The 20,924-nt window shown below is 41.6% G+C and overlaps 1 protein-coding gene across 1 annotated transcript; it reads left to right on the top strand.

Moving 5' to 3' along the window:
• The first annotated feature begins 1,556 nt into the window (after window positions 1-1,556).
• Window positions 1,557-14,519, top strand: LOC127195176 (sulfotransferase 1C1). Its single transcript, XM_051152593.1, has 7 exons — window positions 1,557-1,728; window positions 3,589-3,717; window positions 4,979-5,076; window positions 8,270-8,396; window positions 9,831-9,925; window positions 13,371-13,551; window positions 13,768-14,519. The coding sequence occupies exons 1-7, from the start codon at window positions 1,557-1,559 to the stop codon at window positions 13,878-13,880; spliced, it is 915 nt and encodes a 304-aa protein (XP_051008550.1). The 3' UTR covers window positions 13,881-14,519.
• The last annotated feature ends 6,405 nt before the right edge of the window (window positions 14,520-20,924 follow it).

Raw genomic sequence — 20,924 nt, 5'->3', positions numbered from 1 at the left:
TCCAGACTGCCCTCAAATTCAAAGTCCTCTTCCTTCAGCCTCCAAGAGCTTGGAATATCTACAGTTATATAACGTACACATAAATTGATGCAAATTTAATTCTAAGATTTCAAGAAATCAAAACAAAGTTGTTCATCACAGAAATATGTCTCAAGCCATTCTATTATGGACACTTTTGTGATCCTGCTTGGAGGTTAATGATAAAGGCCTGGAGACATCTGTTAGCCTTTTTCCTGGGGGCAGTCCCTCGGCTAGCCATCTAGGCTCAACCCAACTCACTTGCCACTGCATCTCTACCCCTACCCACTGGCTCTTTTTGATCTTGCTCTCCCTCACTGCTCTGCTCCAATTCCCCTCCAAGCACCAGCCTCCAGCTCTTTATTCGACTAAAGCTCTCTCCTTTTGCACACAAAAAAGGCTTAAGAGCATAGTGAGAAACATTCTACAGCTTACTCCCTCTGAACTAATCAGTATGCCTTTTGTAGCCATACAAAAGCACAGCATGCTCTAGCCTTTGCTGCCGGATCACTCTGTGTGCTATAAATTACAGCAGAGTTCTCAGAGAACATCTACCTCTTATAAACAGAGTGACCATTACCATTACTATCTTAAACTCATGCGGAACACTGCAAAGTGTGGGTGAAAATATGAACCTTTGCTGCCTTTGGCCAGATTGAGAGCTAGATGACCTCTCTAAGGGCAGCTTGATTTGAATATGTCCATTTTAGAGAATTATTGATCACTGTTTACATCTTTTGGGGAAGGTGAAGAAGCAACAAACATTTACATATAGGAAGCAGGTCTTGTGGAGCTACAGAAATTACAATACTGCACACCCTGCCAGTACAATTCCTATAGCTGCCAGCACCTGGCACAACTGAAATACAGGGGCACACATTCACAGCAGTTCATTCAATATATGTGAGGGTAGATTGCTCCAACACCATTGGGTTTGTTCCCCAAGAAAGATTAGATAGTTTTAGGTGGTGGTTGCTCTTCAGCTGAGCCCTACCACTGCTAAAACACTTATCACTACAGATTTCAGAAAGACTTCTGTCAGCCAGACTGCAATGCCATGGCCCTTCAATGAACACAGTTCCATAGAAAGGGAATGTAACAAGATAGTTCATGCACTCATGTCTGTACACTATGAACTATTTAATGATCCCACCTCCACCTACTTTGGCAATTATTTGCATCTATTCCATTTCATGTTCCCTGAAACTCACAGGAAGCCACGAGCTATGGCACAAACCATGTCTTTGCCTGTTTCTATGGCCTCAGACTGGCTGCTTCCAAGTAGCCAACACACACTGACAGATTCCTCCATAGTTGTCTTCCTCCTGGTAGCTGTCCCCTCAGAGATGATTGTTTCTTTAAACCAAGTTACTCCAAATGCTCCATATGCCTACAATTTTACTTTTCTTGCTCAATGAACACAAAAGATGTCAGTAACTCTTCTGACCACTTGACAGATTGCTTTCATGGTTAAGCTTAAGTATTGAAATTAACATAAGTTCACATTCTTACAGCATCTGTCAAGTCCCCATTCTAAGATGTCCTTAGAAAAAATGAAAGACCTCCACCTTGACGAGCAACACCTCAAGCCTGAGACCAAAGAAGTGAATGGCATCCTCATGTCCAAGATGATGAGTGATAACTGGGACAAAATCTGGAACTTCCAAGCAAAGCCGGATGACCTCCTCATTGCAACCTATGCAAAGGCAGGTGGGTGCAAGGAATGGTCCCAGAAAAAAACCATATACACGGAGCAAATGCTTCCTGAAGTGGACATCTTGACTGGAAAAGGATGTGTGGGGCTTTATCTGGGCAAGTCCCGGGAAACAAAACTAAACAACCAGCCCAACTTCTAAGTGTCAATGCCCCAGGCTACAGCATCCTCCTTTCATTAAGCTCTTGAAGGAAAGAGATGGCTCAACCATCACATGCCCCCAAAGACAGAGGGAAATTACAAAGTGTTGACACAAACATGACAAAGCACCTACTCTGGGAAATAAGATGGAAATTCTTAGGTAAATTTTGCCCCCAGGCCTCCTTTCTCTATACACCTCTCCAGCACCTAACCTGCTCTTTCTAATGGCCTAGATTGGCAAGGACTTGGGCACTTGCAGCCCATAAGTACTGCTAAGAGCCCTTGCACATCTATTGTGGTTAAACAGAAAAGTTTTATTAGAATCCTAGGGAATAAAGCTGGCTCTATGGAGAAAGGATCAGAAAGACAAAGCATGCCAGGGGCCTGCTCAGGGAAGAAAACTCCGGAACCTAAGATAAGCATGGAGAAATCTGCCAATTTGTTTCTCCTCCCCCCCCCCACCAGGAAAACATTGGTGAATAACTAGTGGGGGCTTTCCCTCCCCCATATCATTTGTTTTTATCACCCCACACAATGTGATGGGATTAAGAGTTTGGACATTTGATTTAGTAACAGGGACTTTTGACATCAAAATGTAGCTAAATTTTGGGAAAGGGCCCTTAAAGTGCTCCATATTGGTTGGCATCTCCACTCCTGTTACTCACTGGGTTAATATCTAGTTTAGAAGTTTCTAAACATAGCCTCTGGGTGCTATAGGCTCTCTGTCTGGCTTTCACTGGACATGTGGCTTCCCCATACTGAACTTAAACATGCACTTTTTCTTAGAACAGAAATTTTGGATGTGCCCACATGAAAATCATGAAGTTATCTGCAAGGCTATCTGGACAATGGTCTGTCTCTCTCCTTCTCCCCCGTCTCCCTCTTCCTTTCTCTTCTCTCTCCTCTCTCTCCCCCTCTGTCTCTGGCTTTACTGCAGTATTTCTTTCAGCATCTCTAACCCTACATACACTCCCAGGTGTGAGAAACCTGCCCTGGTCTCCTCCAGACCATATTTAATTCTTAGGGCAGGTGACATTCTATTCTTACTTCCACTCTTTATGGCCAAACTGCCATATTTCTACCCAATTGCATCTCTCTGGCCTTTCAGCAATAAGTAAGCAACCCTCCTGTGCACTCCTCCAGCACATTGTCCCCTCTCCAGTCTTGCTGTGGCAATGCTATCTTTTGGCTATGTGTATGCCTAGTGTGTTGGATGTATCTCTTAATAACAGTCACACTAAAAGTAGTTACTGTATCTTGGTGCAAGAAAGACTAAAATCTGTAACCTTGAAAATGGAAGTATCTCTTAATTTGAAAGAAGAGTGAGCAGGCAAGAAGGAGTCTCTGTTATGTCTCCTCCAAAAGGAACATCAGCTTATTAGGAGCAATTGCACTCTGATTCAATCCACATTTGCCTGGCCCCATATTTATTCACTCAAACTCCATTTATGGAGGACAACTTACTTTACTGAATGCCAGGGAGTTAAGAACACAGAGAGGCCATAAGAAAGTATACACTACAAGCACACGGTGGCAAGCAGCACATGACCCAACGCCACACACACACTCACACAACATTCAGAGAATGTAACGGGTGAGTCAGTTATATCTAGAACCCAGCAAATCTGAGTGCAGCTGTGTATATATGCAATTGATTAAAAAAGGATTGAATTGTGCCATAAGTTGGCAGAACTGAACATAACTGATGCTTCTAGGTACCACCTGGACACAGGAAATTGTAGACATGATCCAAAACAATGGGGATGTGCAAAAGTGCCAGCGGGCCAACACCTATGACCGCCACCCTTTCCTTGAGTGGACTTTGCCTCCACCCCTTAACTCAGGTAAGTTCCCCCAACTTGGGTGCAGGGGACTGTAATCATTGGGCAGCACCGGTTTTCATCCCAGAGGAAGATCATTTCTATAGTCTTCGTTCTAAAATGTACTTTCAAATGGTACCAGAAAGCAGTCTGAAAGCAGCCTAGGTCAACACAAGGCAGATAGCTCATGGTGTGCAAGCGTCTGAAGTGCCATGCCTATGTAACATGCTCAGTGAAGGGGGACAAGTTCGTAGGTGGGGTAATCAATTCCTGGAGCTGAGGGACATTCTCTCAGTGGCCTCCCTAGGACTAACAGCTCTTATTCTTAACTAGAAGTCACCCACCTTAAGGACCAGGGATCTTTTCCTCAGGGATTTTAGTGGTATTTCCAAATGTTATGGGCTTTGAAATTAAAAAACAAAAACAAAAACCTGAGAGGTCTGATTAGGTCAAATTATATGGTGCCTTTACTTACTACCAGCAGGGCTAACCCAGACAGAGTGGCAAGAAGCAGCCACAAACCCCAACACGTTTGAGTTTTCAAAGGCAAAAACTGCAATTGTTATGTATATGGCAAGGAAGCATTGTTTACAGAAGTGGAGGGACAGCAGTTTAGAGCTCAGGCATTTCTTATAGCTTTGAGGTCAGGAACACACTGTATAGGACTTTATGGCTGGTCCATAGACCAGTTTACTCAATGTAGCTTTAGCACTTAAAGTATTCTTAGGCTACTTTCACAGGATGGCATAACTATAGTTCAATGCCCACTAAAAAATAAATAAGAAGTTCTAGTGACTACCCCAGTCCACCTTCAGGATCCTGACATGGAATCTAAAGTTTAGGTAAAGGGCAAGAGGTATGTATACCTAAGTAGACGGATGGTGTAGTTCCATCTGTCATTGTGTAGGACCTTCTAGAATTAACTGGAAAGCTGCCCTGAAAAGGAAGGGAGACATAAATCTTTTTTTTTTTTTTTTAAGATTTATTCATTTATTATGTTTACAGTGTTCTGCTTGCATGTGTGCCTGCAGGCCAGAAGAGGGCACCAGATCTCATTACAGATGTTTGTGAGCCACCATGTGGTTGCTGGGAATTGAATTCAGGACCTCTGGAAAAGCAGTCAGTGCTTTTAACCTCTGAGCCATCTTTCCAGCCCCAATAAATCTTATATATGTAAGACTATAGTCAATCATTTGCCCAATACAATTTCTAATGTTTAACACAACATTGGATCCACATAGCTGGGGAGAAAAATCTAGCTAAACAGTGTGATCTTACTTCCTAGGTCTGGATCTGGCTAACAAAATGCCTTCCCCTAGAACCTTGAAGACTCATCTGCCCGTCCAGATGGTGCCACCTTCCTTCTGGAAAGAAAACTCAAAGGTAAGACCACCTCAATTTCATTCATTGAAAACAGAAACAAACAAACAAACAAACCAGAAACAACCAGTCGAAACTATAGGACAGGTGATGGCATTACCCCAAAACCTATGGATTTACTTTTACACCCACCTTCCCTTCAGAATATTATTGCTGGGTACCATCTGAAGTGTTCATAGAGGACTCTGATCATCTGCCCACTAACCTGTGCTAAGTGAGAAAAATCAATTATACAAAACAGGGGGGTTCTGGTTGAAGGTAGAATTTTAGTTTGGAACCCCTATGAAGTAGGGGACAAAAAGATATAAATGAAAGAGCAGTCTATCTGGGAAAATCTGCATGGGAAAAGTGAAACAAGACAATGCATCTGGGAATTGTTGGGACCCTACAAAGAAAAGGCCAGAAGGATTCTGAAAACATAGGTTGTACTGTAGCACCAGGCAATATTCAACAAAGCTTTTAAGAATCTTGCTAAATCCAATGATCAGAGAGCCTTACCTGCCTCAGATTTCTACTGAGCCAACTCCTTAGCCAATAGTATCTTTTTTTTATATATGGCCTTGTCCAGAACATGGTAATTAGTCAGCCAAGGCTATCTGACCTTGTAGACCCAACTTCATAACACTAACACTCTTTGTAAAATCAGTCTGATACATACTGAAAGCTTCCTTGATGGCAGCCCCTTTCTTTATCCACTTAGATGTGAATAGTAAATGACTTCTAATATCTTTGTCTTAACTCTTCATTTCATGATGGCATTGCAGGTATAACTATGGCTACTCCAAGCTACTGTATCTAGGCAACAGAACTTGGGAACGTTGCTATTGCCAAATGGGCCTTGCAGGTGCGATTAAGGATGTAATGAAGAACGTAAATTGTCTGGGCCCTAGATTTTTACCATAGAAGCATATATAAAAGAAGCAAGTAGGAACAGCAAATATAGCAACCAAAGTAAGAAGAAAAAGTGATCCTAATAAAGGGTCAGCAGATAAGAAATACAGGTAATTTTCAATGCTAGAATGATAAGAAAATGCTTTTCCCCTAGAGTCAACAAAAGGAAACAACTCTGATGACAGCTTTACTTTTGGCCAATCAAACATGGCCTCCAGACATCCAAGATAATACATATGATTTTTATCACCCACTACATGTACAGTAATTTGTTACAGAACCAGCTAGAAGCTGACATACGTCATCATGCTCTTATAAATTATATTTGACTTTGGACCCCATATTGTAAGCTCCCTTGCGTTATATGCCCTGTGCCTAGGCTTTCTCTCGTATCGAGTCTCTCAGATGGTGGATACAATACCCAACACACAAACATTATATAAAACAAGGGCTGATGATTAAATCAGGAAGCTTTGTCTGGAATACAGGAGGCCCTGAAAAAAATATTTCTCATATATATATATATATATATGATAAATGTAGTACATCACACTTCTGGGGTTCCTAAGTTCTTTCATAAACATTGGATAGAAATGTGGTGTCAAGAATGGGAGTAGAGAAACAGTAAAGCAGGACTGAGTGTACTGGCAAGAAATGCAGTTGGAAAACACACACCCTGGTAATTCATCAGACAGAAAACTGATGATTGAGGCAACAGACAAACGTGCTTAAGAAAACACCAGTATGCTCCTATCAGACAAGACGCTTTGCAGTATTACATACAGCAAAATGCCTGGCACAAGGTACTGATGAGGTAAGGAAAGGTCTATTTTTCTGGAGGTTCAATTTTAAGATTAGGCAGCCTATTGATTGAGCCTCGAGTAAGAGTAGCATATGCTGTAGAAATGGAGTCCAAAGTGAGAGGTTGAATCTCAAAGTACAAATAAAAGACAGGGGAAGGTCGGAAAGAAAGAGGGAGAGGAAAGGAGAGGTCCACAGTATCTTTGGACTGTACAGCCCAAATCCTCTGTGGATCTCCCTTCGAGCCCTGTCTCTGAAATGGCCACAGTACCTCCTTGTAGCACTACCCTGGAGATCAAGTCTACATCTGGCCATTTGGGGGGTATGCTACTCATCTCTGTCCGTAGCAGTCTCTCTCTCCACTAACACTGGTGAAAACATATACAGCCACACACTAGAAATAGAGTCAGGTAATAAGGAAAGAAAGGGGAAAGACAAGAAGACAAGGGGTTACCTCCCTTTGTCAGATTACACCATTGTCTTCTTTACACAAAGATAGCCTCATGAGTCTCTCCAAGGGGGACTTAACACTGTCACAAGAGAATGAAAAGCAAAGAAACAAATTCGTATGTAAGGTTGGCATTCATCTTATAGATAAGAAGTGGGTAGCTCGCAGCCTGGGCTTCTCCCACGCTGTATCCTATTTAGGTTCTTTGTTAAGCAAAAACTAGAGAGGCCTTTCCTGTGGTGAGAAACACCATAGTCCATGGCCTCAATGTTCTGTTCTCAAAATTCTTATCTTGAAATTCTAACTCATATGTTGATGAGATTAGGAGGTAGGTCTTTAGTGATCATGTTGTGAATGTGAGGCCCTGTGAATAATGTGGGGACGCTTACGTAAGATCTGTGAGGAAGCAGGCCTTACTGCAGACAATGATCCCTTTATTTTACATTCTTCAGCCTCTGGAACCGTGAGACATTAATTTCTGTTGTGTATAAGGTGCCCAGCCTGCAGAATTTTCTTGCAGCAGTATGACTTAAGTAAGGCTGCACAGGTAGCTTCCTTACTCTCCAAGTTAGTTTAGGGGAACAGTACCGTTTATCTCACAAACCACAACACCTTTAAGATTAAAAAGGAATATAAATAGTAATAATGTTAAGACTACAGCTATAGGGCTGGAGAGATGGCTCAGAAGTTAATAGCACTGGTTACTCTTCCAAAGGTCCTGAGTTCAATTCCCAGCAATCACATGGAGGCTCACAACTATCTGTAATGGAATCTGGTGCCCCCTTCTGGTATGCAGGTGTACATTCAGGCAAAGCACTGTATATATAATAAATAAATCCTTTAAGAAAAGACTATAGCTATAAATTGGAATGGTTTGTGAGCAAATTATAAAAGATAGTCATGTTGATGATAAGAACACATACATACCCAATTCCTCCAACATGTTAACCTGTTGTATACAAATGTTTCAAAGAACATGAGTATCCATACTGAATAAGGGTAATTTTCTCTCTTGTTTCCTCTCTCTTTCCTATTCCCTTTACTTGACAAATCTAGATTATCTATGTGGCCAGAAATGCCAAGGATTGCCTGGTATCCTACTATCATTTCTCAAGAATGAATAAAATGCTGCCTGACCCAGGTACCCTGGAAGAATACATTGAAACATTCAAAGATGGAAAAGGTGAGTAAAAAAAATGGAGCCATCCTATTTCCTATCCCATTTGATGACAACAGACAAGATTTTCAGTAGATATTTGCATCCCCTAAGGTCATTCAAGGAAGTAGATGGTAAACTCTGTCAAGGTTATTTATAACAACTTTAGCAAAGAGCTGATTGACAGATGTGAGCAGAATTTTTGAGTGTCAGCAAGGAATCTTGGGGTTTCTTGGGTACACTAGCCCCTGTAGCTATCAGAGGGACCCTTACTAGTAACTGAGAGCTTTGACAGTAGCAGCAGTCAACCATAGTGACCAACAGAAAGTACACTAAGGAAATAGATGCACCATCCTCAAAAAAACTTCCAATGCCTCTTTGAATGAAGTCCAACCATAAGCTAAGTTCCACTTTTGGGGCATGGTTGACAGAGCCAGTAAAAGATGATCAGTGTCAGGTGAAGCAGCCCACACCTTTAATCCCAACACTCAGGAGACAGAGGCAGGCAGATCTCTGCAAATTCAAGGCCAGCCCAATCTATGAAGTGAGTCTAGGATAGCCAAGGCTACACAGAGAAACCCTGTCTCAAAAAAAAAAAAAAATGCCCAGCATACATCTTACCACTCTCCATCTCAGAGAGCCAAGTTGTCTATACACCTGGTAGTAAGATATTTCCTCAAGTTTTTTTCAAAATCATCCTGCTAGGAGATAATATATTACATTAAAATAATATTATATATAATTATTATAATTGCCCACGTGCCATGGATGAGGCAAGAAAAAGGTTTTGAACTCAATCATAAAACAATCCTGCACATCAGAGAAAGTTAAATGATGGGAATAAGGAACCAGGAATTAAGAATGTACCTTGTCATCTCCCTCAAAACTCTTACAAAAGGAAGAGGGATCAAAAGCATCTAAGAGCCAGGAACACTGAATGATTACAAGGAAACTAACTTCTGGCCACACTAAAGGGTCTGTACATATATTACAATTCAGAGAGTATTCATAAGCGCAGTGAAAGCCCAACCCATACCAAATCTTAACATTAAGAGAGGAGTTGAGTATAAAATTCCTCACCTAACAAATGAGCTACTGGCTGGAAGATAATGAATCAGTTTTCTCTATACTCCAGTGGAAGACACTATATCCAAGAACATTTGGGGAGTACAAATTATCCTTGATGGGAATAAAAAGACACAAAGTTGGGTGGGAAGAGAAGGAGTTCTACATCTGGTAAGACTTGGGGAAGAGGACTGAACTGACAAATTCTCGTGTGTGTGTGTGTGTGTGTGTGTGTGTGTGTGTGTGAGTCTATCTAATCTATCTTATGAAAGTTAGAATTCTATTCAGAAACTTTGCATTTTGTTTGTATTTATTAATTTCCCTCTCTTATTTGACACAGCCATCCTTACTTGATACATTTTAAGGTGACAGTGACACCCTCTCTTTCCTCCTCAGTGCTGTGGGGCTCCTGGTATGACCATGTAAAGGGATGGTGGGATGTGAAAGACCAACATCGTATTCTGTACCTCTTCTATGAAGACATGAAAGAGGTGAGGACAGAGTCATCTCCATTGCGTTTTTCCACAGTCTCATATTCAAATAGCTCAGTGACACTCTGGGATGTAAGATTGCATGCAGAATACTTTTTTTACTGTTATTGAATTTCTATGATTTACACATCATGCACCCAAGTCCCTCTCCTCCCCCAAGTAAAATAAAACAAACAGGAAAACAAAAAAATTCTTGTCATAGAAGCTGTTGTGTATTATGCAGAATAGCTTTTTGTCCACATACGTTTACGTTCAAATATTCATTGCTATGAGTCATGGGGTCTGGTTTGAGTCCTACACTGTCAGATATCCCATTGTTGGTGTGCCAAGGAAATTCTTAATCTTTGAATCTGCAAATCCCTTCATGTGTTCCAGCAGATCATACATGGGGTAGATGTTGGGGTGAGTTCCACTCAGAGCCCTGGATCAGGGCCAGCTCCCTTTTCCTCAGGGAAGGGACCACTCTCTCACTCCTATGTCATCATGGCAGGGCCAGCTCTCCTGCTCCCATGTCCTCAGGGCAGGACCTGCTCTCCCACTCCAGTCTCATCATGGCAGGGCCAGCTGTTATCATGGCAGTGCTGGCTCTCCTGCTCCCATGTCCTCAGGGCAGGGTCTGCTCTCCTGCTCCCATGTCTGCAGGGCAGGGCCAGTTCACCCGCTCCTGAGTCGTCAGGGCAAGGCTGGCTCACCCACTCCCATGTCCTCAGGGCAGGACCCGCTCTCCTGCTCTTGTGTCATCGTGGCAGGGCCAGCTGTTATCATGGCAGGGCCAGCTCTCCTGCTACCATGTTCTTAGGGCAGGGCTGGCTAATGCGCTCCCATGCCATCAGAGAAGGGCTGGATAACCACTTTCATATCGTCAGGGCAGGGCCAGCACTCCAGCTCCTGTGTCCTCAAGGCAGGGCCAGCTCTCAAGCTCCCATGTCCCCAGGGTTGGCTCACCTGCTCCTGCATCCTCAGGGCCAGCTCTCCTGTTCTTAAGTCCTTAGGGTCAGCTCTCTTGCTTCCATGTCCTCAGGGCCAGCTCTCCTGCTCCTGTTCAGTTTGCTAGATTGTTGCTGACCGACAAGGCCTGGATGGCCTCCTACTCCTGTGGGTACTGGATCTTGTGGGCCATCAAGCAGGTGGCAAATGGTGGCCCTCAAAGTCTTTGTTCAGTAGCTCGCAGAAACCACTGATGTTGGCCCAGCTCAGCTTCTTGTCTGGGGAACTTGTGGCTCTGTTGATTTGCACCTCCCGAATGAGTCTCTGGTTCCATGGCATGCTCCATCCACCATGGGCCCCGCCTCAGAGCTGCCCCTAGTAACCACCTCTGCATGATCCAGTTCTCTTCACTGAGCCCCAAGGCCTGTGAAAGGAGACCTGTGAAGCCTGTGGTATGAGTGGTACAGTCCTTGCTGAGGCTCCACTCGAACAGCACCCCGTCCTCCAATGCCATCTTCTTGGCAGCATTGCACTGAGCTGCTGTGCCCTGGGGTCCCTGGGAGCTCACTGGAGCGTGGTTCCATGTTCCTGTGGTGGGAGGGCATGGAACGATCCACATGACAGGATTTCCTTCTTTCTGAGAGATACCACCACTGTGGTTTGAAGCTCTCAGTATGGTCCTCAGGTGGCTGTGCAGTCACTGCTGTTCTGCGGATCAGACACAGTGTGAAATCGATGCCATCTTGGATGATCTCAGCTTGGGTATTTCTAATACATTGCATTAAGTGTTTCCTCCCAATCAGGCCACTCCTAGGGGTGAACATTTCTGTGTAGCTCTGGAACACAATCCTCCTCCTCAGAATGTAATGAGGACCTCATCTTTTGAACTGCGCAGACACCACAGGGACCCGCCCCCACCCTTGCAGAATACTTTTTAAAATATATTTTATTAATTTATTCATATTACATCTCAATTGTTACCCCATCCCGTGTATCCTCCCTTTTCTCTCTCCCTCCCATTTTTCCCCTTACTCCCCTCCCCTATGACTGTGACTGAGGGGGACTTCCTCCCCCTGTGTATGCTCATAGGGTATCAAGTCTCTTCTTGGTAGCCTGCTATCCTTCCTCTGAGTGCCTCCAGGCCTCCCCATCCAGGGGACATGGTCAAATATGGGGCACCAGAGTTCATGTGAAAGTCAGACCCCACTCTCCACTCAACTGTGGAGAATGTCCCACACAGTTGCAGAATACTCTTAAGGACATTCTCACATCCATGACACTTGGCAATTCAGTTTTCCCCTAGAAACTCCGCAACTCAATTTTTCTTTAGAAGCTGTAACTACTTGTTTGGCTTCTAAGTTTTGTTTTGGTTTGGTTTCTTTCTACTCCTAGTTTTCACAGTATCTTTCTTCCTCAGAAAACAGAACAAATTTTACAGTCAAATCAAGTTTACAGACACCGCTAAGCCATGTTTCATTATCTTAAAAAACATGTTGTCTATTTCATAAGGCACGGTAGCGATTTATTCAGTCATAGTTGCTGAGTACAAAATGATTAGCTTCTTCATCTTCCACACCCCTAAAGTCCAACATTAACTAAACTCTAGTCTATGTGAATACTAGTAGTAAAGACACACACAGTGGGACACTGGAGTGACCTCTCTCCTTGCTTCAGTGTGAATGAGTAGAGTGGAAGACCCACTTGCCTGTGGAATTGTAGTTCTTAGAAAATAACATAGCATCATGGGAAAATAAAGTGGCCTATTAGTTTATACTTAAAAAGCTCTGAAACGCAAGGCTTGATGCCATTCCAGCTAGGAAATTCCTGGGAATTGTCCTGACCAAAGTCCATCTCTTGGTCAGTATTTAATATTTAATGAAGCTTGCTTAAAATTTGGCCTAAAGAGGTAGAGTTGTTTGGGTTTTTTTTTTTTCTGGCAAATCTCAGAATTAACAGAGTACAGACCTATACTCACAGGCCTGTGGATTGGTGTGTTGTGTTACAAATCCCCCATCTATACCAGAGCTAAGAAGTCCAGTGTGTTCTTACCAGAAGCTTTCATTCCTTATCTTTTATCAGAATGAGGCAAGCTGTAAGCCTTTACACCCTTGTCTGAGTCAACTTAATAACGCTTTTATTTATTCTCTCATTAGATGTCTCATAACTCACAACCTCTCTTTGCTATCTGTATTATTCCAACATTAGTCACACAAGTCACCAGAGCCACTGCTTCCTGTGATTTCCATACAATCCCTGGTACCCAGGATACAGCATAGCTTTCCTCCCAAGGCTTCAGGTCCTATCTCTGGGGACATTTGACCCCCTGTTACAAGTGAATCTCCTGGAAGGCAGAATTTGAACTTGGGATAGTCAGTGCCCTGCACTAAAACTACTTAAAATAAATTTCAGTCAGCCCCTTGATACATCCTTTTCCAAATATTGTTTGTCAATACTGACTAGACAGCATCTCTGAAGGAAGACCAAAATTATTTATTTTGTGTAACTGTTCCATATACAGGACCCTAAGCGGGAAATTGTGAAGATAATAAAATTTCTGGAAAAAGACATATCACAGGATGTTCTAAATAAAATAATCTATCATACCTCTTTTGATGTAATGAAGCAAAACCCAATGGCCAACTACACCACTCTACCCTCCAGCATCATGGACCACTCCATCTCTCCTTTCATGAGGAAAGGTAGGTAAGACTGGCATCCTGGGGTGTCAAATAAGTCTTGTGGTCCTGTAGCCTACTAATATTTTCCACTGATGTCCCATGCTACCTGACTTAGCTAACAGCTGTAGAGCTGGAGAGGTGGCTTGAGTACCTGTTCATCTTGGTGCAGGTCGTAGCGGTGAATGATCACTCCTCCCCCGTACCTGCAGCAATCCCTGAGATTTCACTTTGTTTCAGGAATGCCTGGAGACTGGAAGAACTACTTTACTGTTGCCCAAAGTGAGGCTTTTGATGAAGACTACAGGAAGAAGATGGCAGGGAGTACTCTCACTTTCCGCACAGAGATCTGAGAGCAAATGGGGTAGAGGGGGCACCCTAGATTTCCTGACTACTCTTTAGCCAAATGAGCCTCATGTTAAAGTATATTTAACACCTTAATCCCATTGCCGGGCTATTGCATGGTTCTGTGGGTCCTATATACTATTTCATCAAAATGTTATCAGACCCTGTACAGTATGATTTCAGTTACATTGTATGATTATTCCTATTGATACCTACCCCACAACCATGTACTTTCCTGCACATTAGGGGGGAAATGGAACACCATATCCTACAGTTGTCTCTTAGAGGCAAAACTCATGAATAGAGCACCACACATGAGAACAGGATTTCAACATAAGAAAGCAAATTTAAAAGGCAGAGAATGAGAAGTGAACACTGAGCATAATAGGATAGCTGGTTTCCTTAACAACTGTCATTGTCAATTGTATGATACTATAACAAAACACCTAGTTCGTTCATACAGAGTAAAAAGTATTTTTCTTACTATTTTGAAGGCTGAGTAACTAAAGAAAAGGGACCACATTGGCAAGACTCCCTCTTTTTCTAAGGTAGAGGTTCTCTGTCTGATTGAATACCTGTATGCCAGAAGAGGGCACCAGATCCCTTTATAGCTGGTCATAAGCTACCATGTGGTTTCTGGAAATTGAATCTAAGACCCCTGGAGGAGCAGCCAGTGTTCTTAGCCATTGAGGCATCTGACCAACCTGGCAAGAGCCTTCTTATTGCCTGCTCCCATGATGGAATCTGGAAGGTAAAGAGCAGTTGGGAAGGGGGTCAAATTCATGATTTTGCCAAGAACCTGTGATAAATAACTCATTCCCACGATGATGTGCTTATGCCTAACTCCACTACACTGGTGACTCAGTTTCCAATACATGAACATTGCTATATGTTCAAACTACAGCAGTGGTTCAAGAATGAAAATCCCCACTCCAAGAGCCATAGACACAAAAACCCCAACACTAGGCATAAAACTTTGCTTTTTGAATTCTCAAGGTTGTCCAACAGAACTCAAAAACTGTTACCCTCAGTTGCCTCCCAAAGGCAAAAGGCTAAGTCTCTACTTCTGGTGCCACCATGCACTTTGGATCATACATACAAACCAGAAGATCTGAGTTGGATCTGTCCTGAAAGAGCATGCCCTTAGTAATGTGGGGCTATCGTTTTTGTTCAAGCAATGCAGGGTTAATTTTTCCAAATGGTTAGATAAACTTTAGGCAATATATACATCAGAATTTAAGTAGTTAATGCCCCCATCTCCATCAATCACTATATATTATCTCAATTTCAATTTACACTGTCTGTTCCTTCTGAGTTGATGCTCTTACTTTAACAGTAGACACCATTTCAGGCTTGAAGTTCATTATCATTGAGCATTTGAACAAAGAAATTATGTATTCCATTTTCTACAATAGCACTGCACAGGTAAGAGAATTGCTCTCACGCAAACATGGCTTTCAGGTTAAGTAATGTGCATTTTGAGGAGGGAGTTTCTGTCTTGGAACTCATGTTATCAGCAAGCAGGTAAACTTACACTATATATAAAATACAAATGTTTGATTAACATAGATAGGAGCTATGCTTTTCTACTGCCAGATCCAGCCATGTACTACTGTTGCTCTTTTTACTATTATAAATAAAATCATGGATCTCTTATGACTAACTATATTAAAGAGTTGATTTCTGACAAATAACTCAATCAGAAAATTTCTTCTTAAGATTAACTACTATCTTAAAAAGTAGAAGCAATAGTACATTTACATGTACTATGTACACGTACATATGTACACCTAGGAACACAATAGCTTACACAATCATAGAAGGTAGAAAGTGCAACATTTACAGAGCTTATGTTCCAGCTTTAGTTTAAAGGCCAGCAGACTTCATAGGAAAAAGAGTGAAAGGCTGTGGGAAGCAGGGTGCTATGAAGTGTCTCACTACTATAGCACTTGTGTAGCAGGCATAGGGTGCTGTGTCTGATCCTGATCACTAAAAAATCAGGTAAGGGTTAATCAAGAGAGTGTTAGTCACTCATAATAGCTAATTATTTCAGGGATTCAGCCGATTGGATGAGGCCCATACACATTACAGAACATAATCTTTTTATTCAATCTACCAATTTAACTATTAATCATTTTCAGAATCAATCTTCACAAAAATAGCCAAGGTAATGTTTAACCAAATATTTAGGCACTCCATGGTCCAGTCAATTTGCCATATAAAATTAATTATAATAAGCAGCAAAGCTTAAATGTCAAAACCACTCAAGGTTAATACCTTACATTCCAGAAACGTCCATGTTCATGTAGTAAGTTTAGTAAGAACCACGTCCAGAAGAGTTTGGGTGCCTCTTTGGCCTTTTCTAGCCTCTTTCTTTCTTTAGGAATATGTGCTTGTTCTATAGCTATTTGCTCCATGTAGAACATTCCATACCAGTGGGAAACACATTAAGACAGAAGACGGAACAACTCAAAGGTTCAGGAAGTCCATGAAACATAGCAGACGTACAAAGATCCTCTTTCTCCAGGGATACATAAACAATTAAAAACTGCTGAGGACATTCCCTCAATGTGTCAAAATGCCTACAAGCTATCCAGAGACCTTCTGGGTTGCAGTTTTCATGCATTGTCATACATACTGTTGTAGACTTTAATGATGTCGCTGTCTTTGGGTTGTTTATGTTTCTATAAGTAAAACCAATAAACTTACTGTTTCACCAAGTTGGACATTGTTGTTATTACTACTTTGATCCATTATTGGTTCCTGATATGGGGTGAATAGACATTTGTTCAGTACTCCCTGTGAAAAGTGTCATACAACAATTTCCCTCAGCTAGGATTGTATAGGAGCCCTGTAATCTGTTGCCCACTGTCTTCTCCTGTTTCTTTAACCTTTATTGTTCTCTACTTCCAGATTATTCTTGAAAAGCAACACCATGTATGGCATTCTCATGCCAAAAACCCTTTGAAGATCACTATCAGATAATGATACAGACCTTAACACGTGGGTAGATTGATGCATGGTATTATGACCACCTTTCTATACATATTTTAAACACAAGTGATTTTCAAATATTCAAATATTAGAATCACAGAGTCCTAAAGAGATTTTGTTCATGTGGGTTATAACTTTTCTATATTGTAAATTGTGTTTTCTACGTTGTAAATTAAAACTGAGAAACTGTTAAGCTCAAGACTAAGCTTTACTAATTCCACTCAGCATCAAAATAATGTCTGGATGATGAGATAACTCTCCCCAGAGAGTTAATATGAGAAATAGGTATCATTTCACTATTAGGAAAATGTTTCTAACTTTGTAGAAACTTTGATGGGATCTCAGTTTCTACAAAGATTGCCAAAGGATAATTTGGAAACTGCTGCCCAGTCTTAAAAAAAAACAAAATGAGTGTGTTGTTGGGGCATGGCTTTGTGCAGTGTGCACTTGAATGCTGATTTCTGTGCCCAGAGATCTGGTTGTGTCAAAACATGGGCAATGTCATTACTGTTGAAGAATCTCCTGTCCCAATATTGTGCAAAACAAAACTTGTTCTCCATCACCTCTCATGGGTGAATAAATAGCTAAAGAACCAGTAGCTGGGCAGGAGAGGAGAAGTTCAGGAAGGACTTTGAATCCCAGCGATGTGTTCCAGGCAGAAAAGAGAGAGAACAAGAGAGTTGAGCAGAAGGTCAAAGAGAAGGTGTCCATGAAGAGGCGGCATGAGGAGGTTGTTGCCTCTGGAGAGCCATGATGAGGACACAGATGGAGCAGGAGCAACCAGGGAGAGACTGGATGGCAAATTACAGGGAACATGACTGGGAAATAGTCCAGATGAGCATAGACGGTGACAGCCTCCTAGCTGTAGTGCTTTGAAGCTTATTAGTAAATGTAATAGGTCTCTATGTCATTATTCGGATAGAAAAAATATATATTTTACAGTGTGTGTTGCCCAAAAATCCAGTCTCCTAACTTTATCTGATATCCTTTATCTAACTCCTAACTTTACCTGGTATCCTAATCATCTGATATTCTTCTGCCTCATATTCATTGTTCACATAATCCATGTTAAAAGATATTATCTCCCTAGAAGAAGAAAGTTAAATGTCATTTCCTTTTTGTAGTTTTAAGTAAGACATTATGAATTCCCTCCTCTCCTCCACTCCTTCCCTCTTTCTATTTTCCTTTAGAACCTTCAACTTGCTTTATTAATATCCCTGTTACTGTCCTTATGCATGTCTCCTACCACCATTTCTAGTCATGCATTCATCTTCTTTTCATGTTCTTATATGTTTTTGCCTTTCAAAATCCAATTCACCCTTCTGCTATCCCTGATTTTCCTTTGGGGAAGTATCACTCCCTAAATGTACACAGATTTATGAGACTATCAATCAAGGGGTGCCACTCTTTCTGGACCAAAATGTACACACATGGCTGAGCTAGGTAGGCCAGATACTCAGCTCTCAGATTTTAATTATAAGCAAACTAAATATATTTGGTATCCACTCAACTCATGAGAAGTGCGTTGGTGATGGCTTTTAGGGGTTCCCACAACTGCCTCTTTCATTGGCCTTGTTTTTTTTTGTTGTTGTTGTTTTTTTTTTTTTTTTTCTCTCAGTTCTATGAGCAATCCCATTCCCTTATGGTTGCTATTATACTGACATACAGTGATCAGTCTTGCCTGCTACTATAGAAACCAATGAACAAAGACAGAAAGTGATTCTTTAAACTGCACTTCATTCAAAGATCCAGCATTCTGGGAAACCAGTAAAGCATTGTCCCTAAATTTCCCTTGTATGGATCAACTCCAGCTAGCACACTTGACAGAGAACCAGAAGCAAGGCAGGAATTCACTCCAAAGGTTAGTCTTGTCCCTCCAGTCAGATGACCAGCCTTGACTCTGACATTCATAGTATTATTGCTTTTCTGCTATGTTCCATTCTCTGTATAGTGGATGATTCACATGTCCAAGGCTGCTGAGTCTTGCATTCCCCCTGAGTGCCCATCTGTGTTACATCTTGGTTAAAAGCTAACTAAGAACAAACAAACTGTTAGCAGTGTGATGTTCTGAGCTACTTGACAATGTGCAGATTCAGGTTCCTTTCTATAACTTGAAATACAAATATTCCTCAGTAATATAGAATAGAAATACCTCAGTATTTCCATTAATGCTATTTATTATCAAGAACCTCTAATACATGATCACCTGCCCCTATGTACCACCTATATAACATATTTTAAACCTATACAATTGAAAGACCCATAAGAGCACGGACAAGTGCAATCTTATTAACCTTTGCAAGCTAGTCAACATAGCACACATGTGCATGCTTGCACATCACTGTATATAAGAGAGAGAGAGAGAGAGAGAGAGAGAGAGAGAGAGAGAGAGAGAGAGAGAGAAAATAGTAACTTTAAAAAGTAAAGTTCCTTAAAATGATATATTATAATCATTATCTCCTAAAGTGGTGACAACTTTCTGCTAGTGATATCATTAGAAGATTATTCAGAACACATCACTGGAAGAAAGGCACGGTCTAAAGCTTTGACTTCTTTTATATAGGTAGAAGTGATGAGGGCCCAGAACTGATCAAAGTCTGTCCACCTTTATAACCACAGCCTTGCTTTGTTTTCTTGTTTTTGTTTATCTTTTGTTTTATATGTGTAAAGGAAACTTTTATTCACCAGAAATAACTGTCAGCTCCAAGGCTTACTGCATCTGCCTGCTAACCTGTGCCTAGCCCAGGAGGCTTCTGGCCTCCGTACGATCTAACCTGGGTCTGGAATGTTCTCAGCCTCTGAGATTTACTGCTTCATAAGCACATCCTTACTTCTTGTTTCTGAACTCTGGCCTGGCTGGTTCAATTCAGTCATTCTGGCTCAAACTCCTTTGACAGCTAACTTATCTGATCTGGCTCTTCCCCCGGCCTCGGATTGCTCCTCTTGGCCTCCAACTAACCCTGGAAATGTGCTCTAATCTCCTGACCCAGTCTCTCTCTCTGGCTCGTTTGCTCTGCCCCTAAGTCTAGCTTGTTCTCTTTTGCGACTGTCTTCCTAGTGCTCTCCCCGTAACGGGGCCTCCTCTCTCTCTCTGCAGTGTCCCTTAAGTAGCTTCTCTCTTCACCTGAGAGTATCCTACTCTGTCAAATCTCTAATTCGTTACCTCTTTTTCTGCCATTCAATTACACATCACTTTCAAACAGGGATGCTTCCTTATACAAGCTGACTTTGCCTTCATTGTTTGGGATTAAAGGTGTGCACCACCACGCCGGGATCTAAGCCTTTCTTTATCTGTAACTTTCTCTATACCAGGCTGACCTTGAACTTAGATCTGTTCGCCTCTGTTTTAGTTGTGCGTTAGCATGTAGGTGCTGGGAACTGAATGAACCTAGGGACTCTAGAGGAGAAATAAGTGCCCTTAACCACTGAGCATTTCTCTAGCAGACACAGTCTTGAGAAAACACTAACACTCTCTATGAGATAGGCTGAGCGATTTTCAGCCATAAGCCTTAAAAGTAAAGTGAAAATAAACAAACAATCAAAAAGGACTCAGAACGCATGTGAACATATTACAAAGGGAAGTGAGGCCATAGCTTCACAACTAGAAACTTGAAGAGCCTCGGAAGACAGACAAAGAAAAGTTACTTGGAAAAAATACAGATTGACCAAAATTAAAGATATTATGTTTCTCACCAGGCAGAACAATATCATAAAGAAAAGGGGGGAAAGAAAGACGTAGAGATAGGAAGAGAAGTCAAATGATCTTGATTTGCAGGTGATATGATATTACACATAAGAGATCCTAAGTATTCCACCAGAAAACTTCTAGATAATAAACAATTTCAGCAGAGTTGGCAGTACACAAAGTCAACTATGAAACCCAGTAGCATTTGTATACACCACCAAATATACTAAGAGATCATAAATACACTCACATTTACGATTGCATCAAAGACAATAGACCTGTACAATATAAACTTCAAACACGTAAGGAGAGAGTGAAAAAGACCCCAGCAAGTAGTAGAAGAAATATTGTGAGAATGGACATCCAACCAATT

Source organism: Acomys russatus, chromosome 11 (assembly GCF_903995435.1).
Source record: "Acomys russatus chromosome 11, mAcoRus1.1, whole genome shotgun sequence".
In the NCBI taxonomy this organism is placed as follows: Eukaryota; Metazoa; Chordata; class Mammalia; order Rodentia; family Muridae; genus Acomys; species Acomys russatus.
Note: the sequence above shows the minus strand (reverse complement) of the source record. Positions and strands in the feature narration are given on the sequence as shown.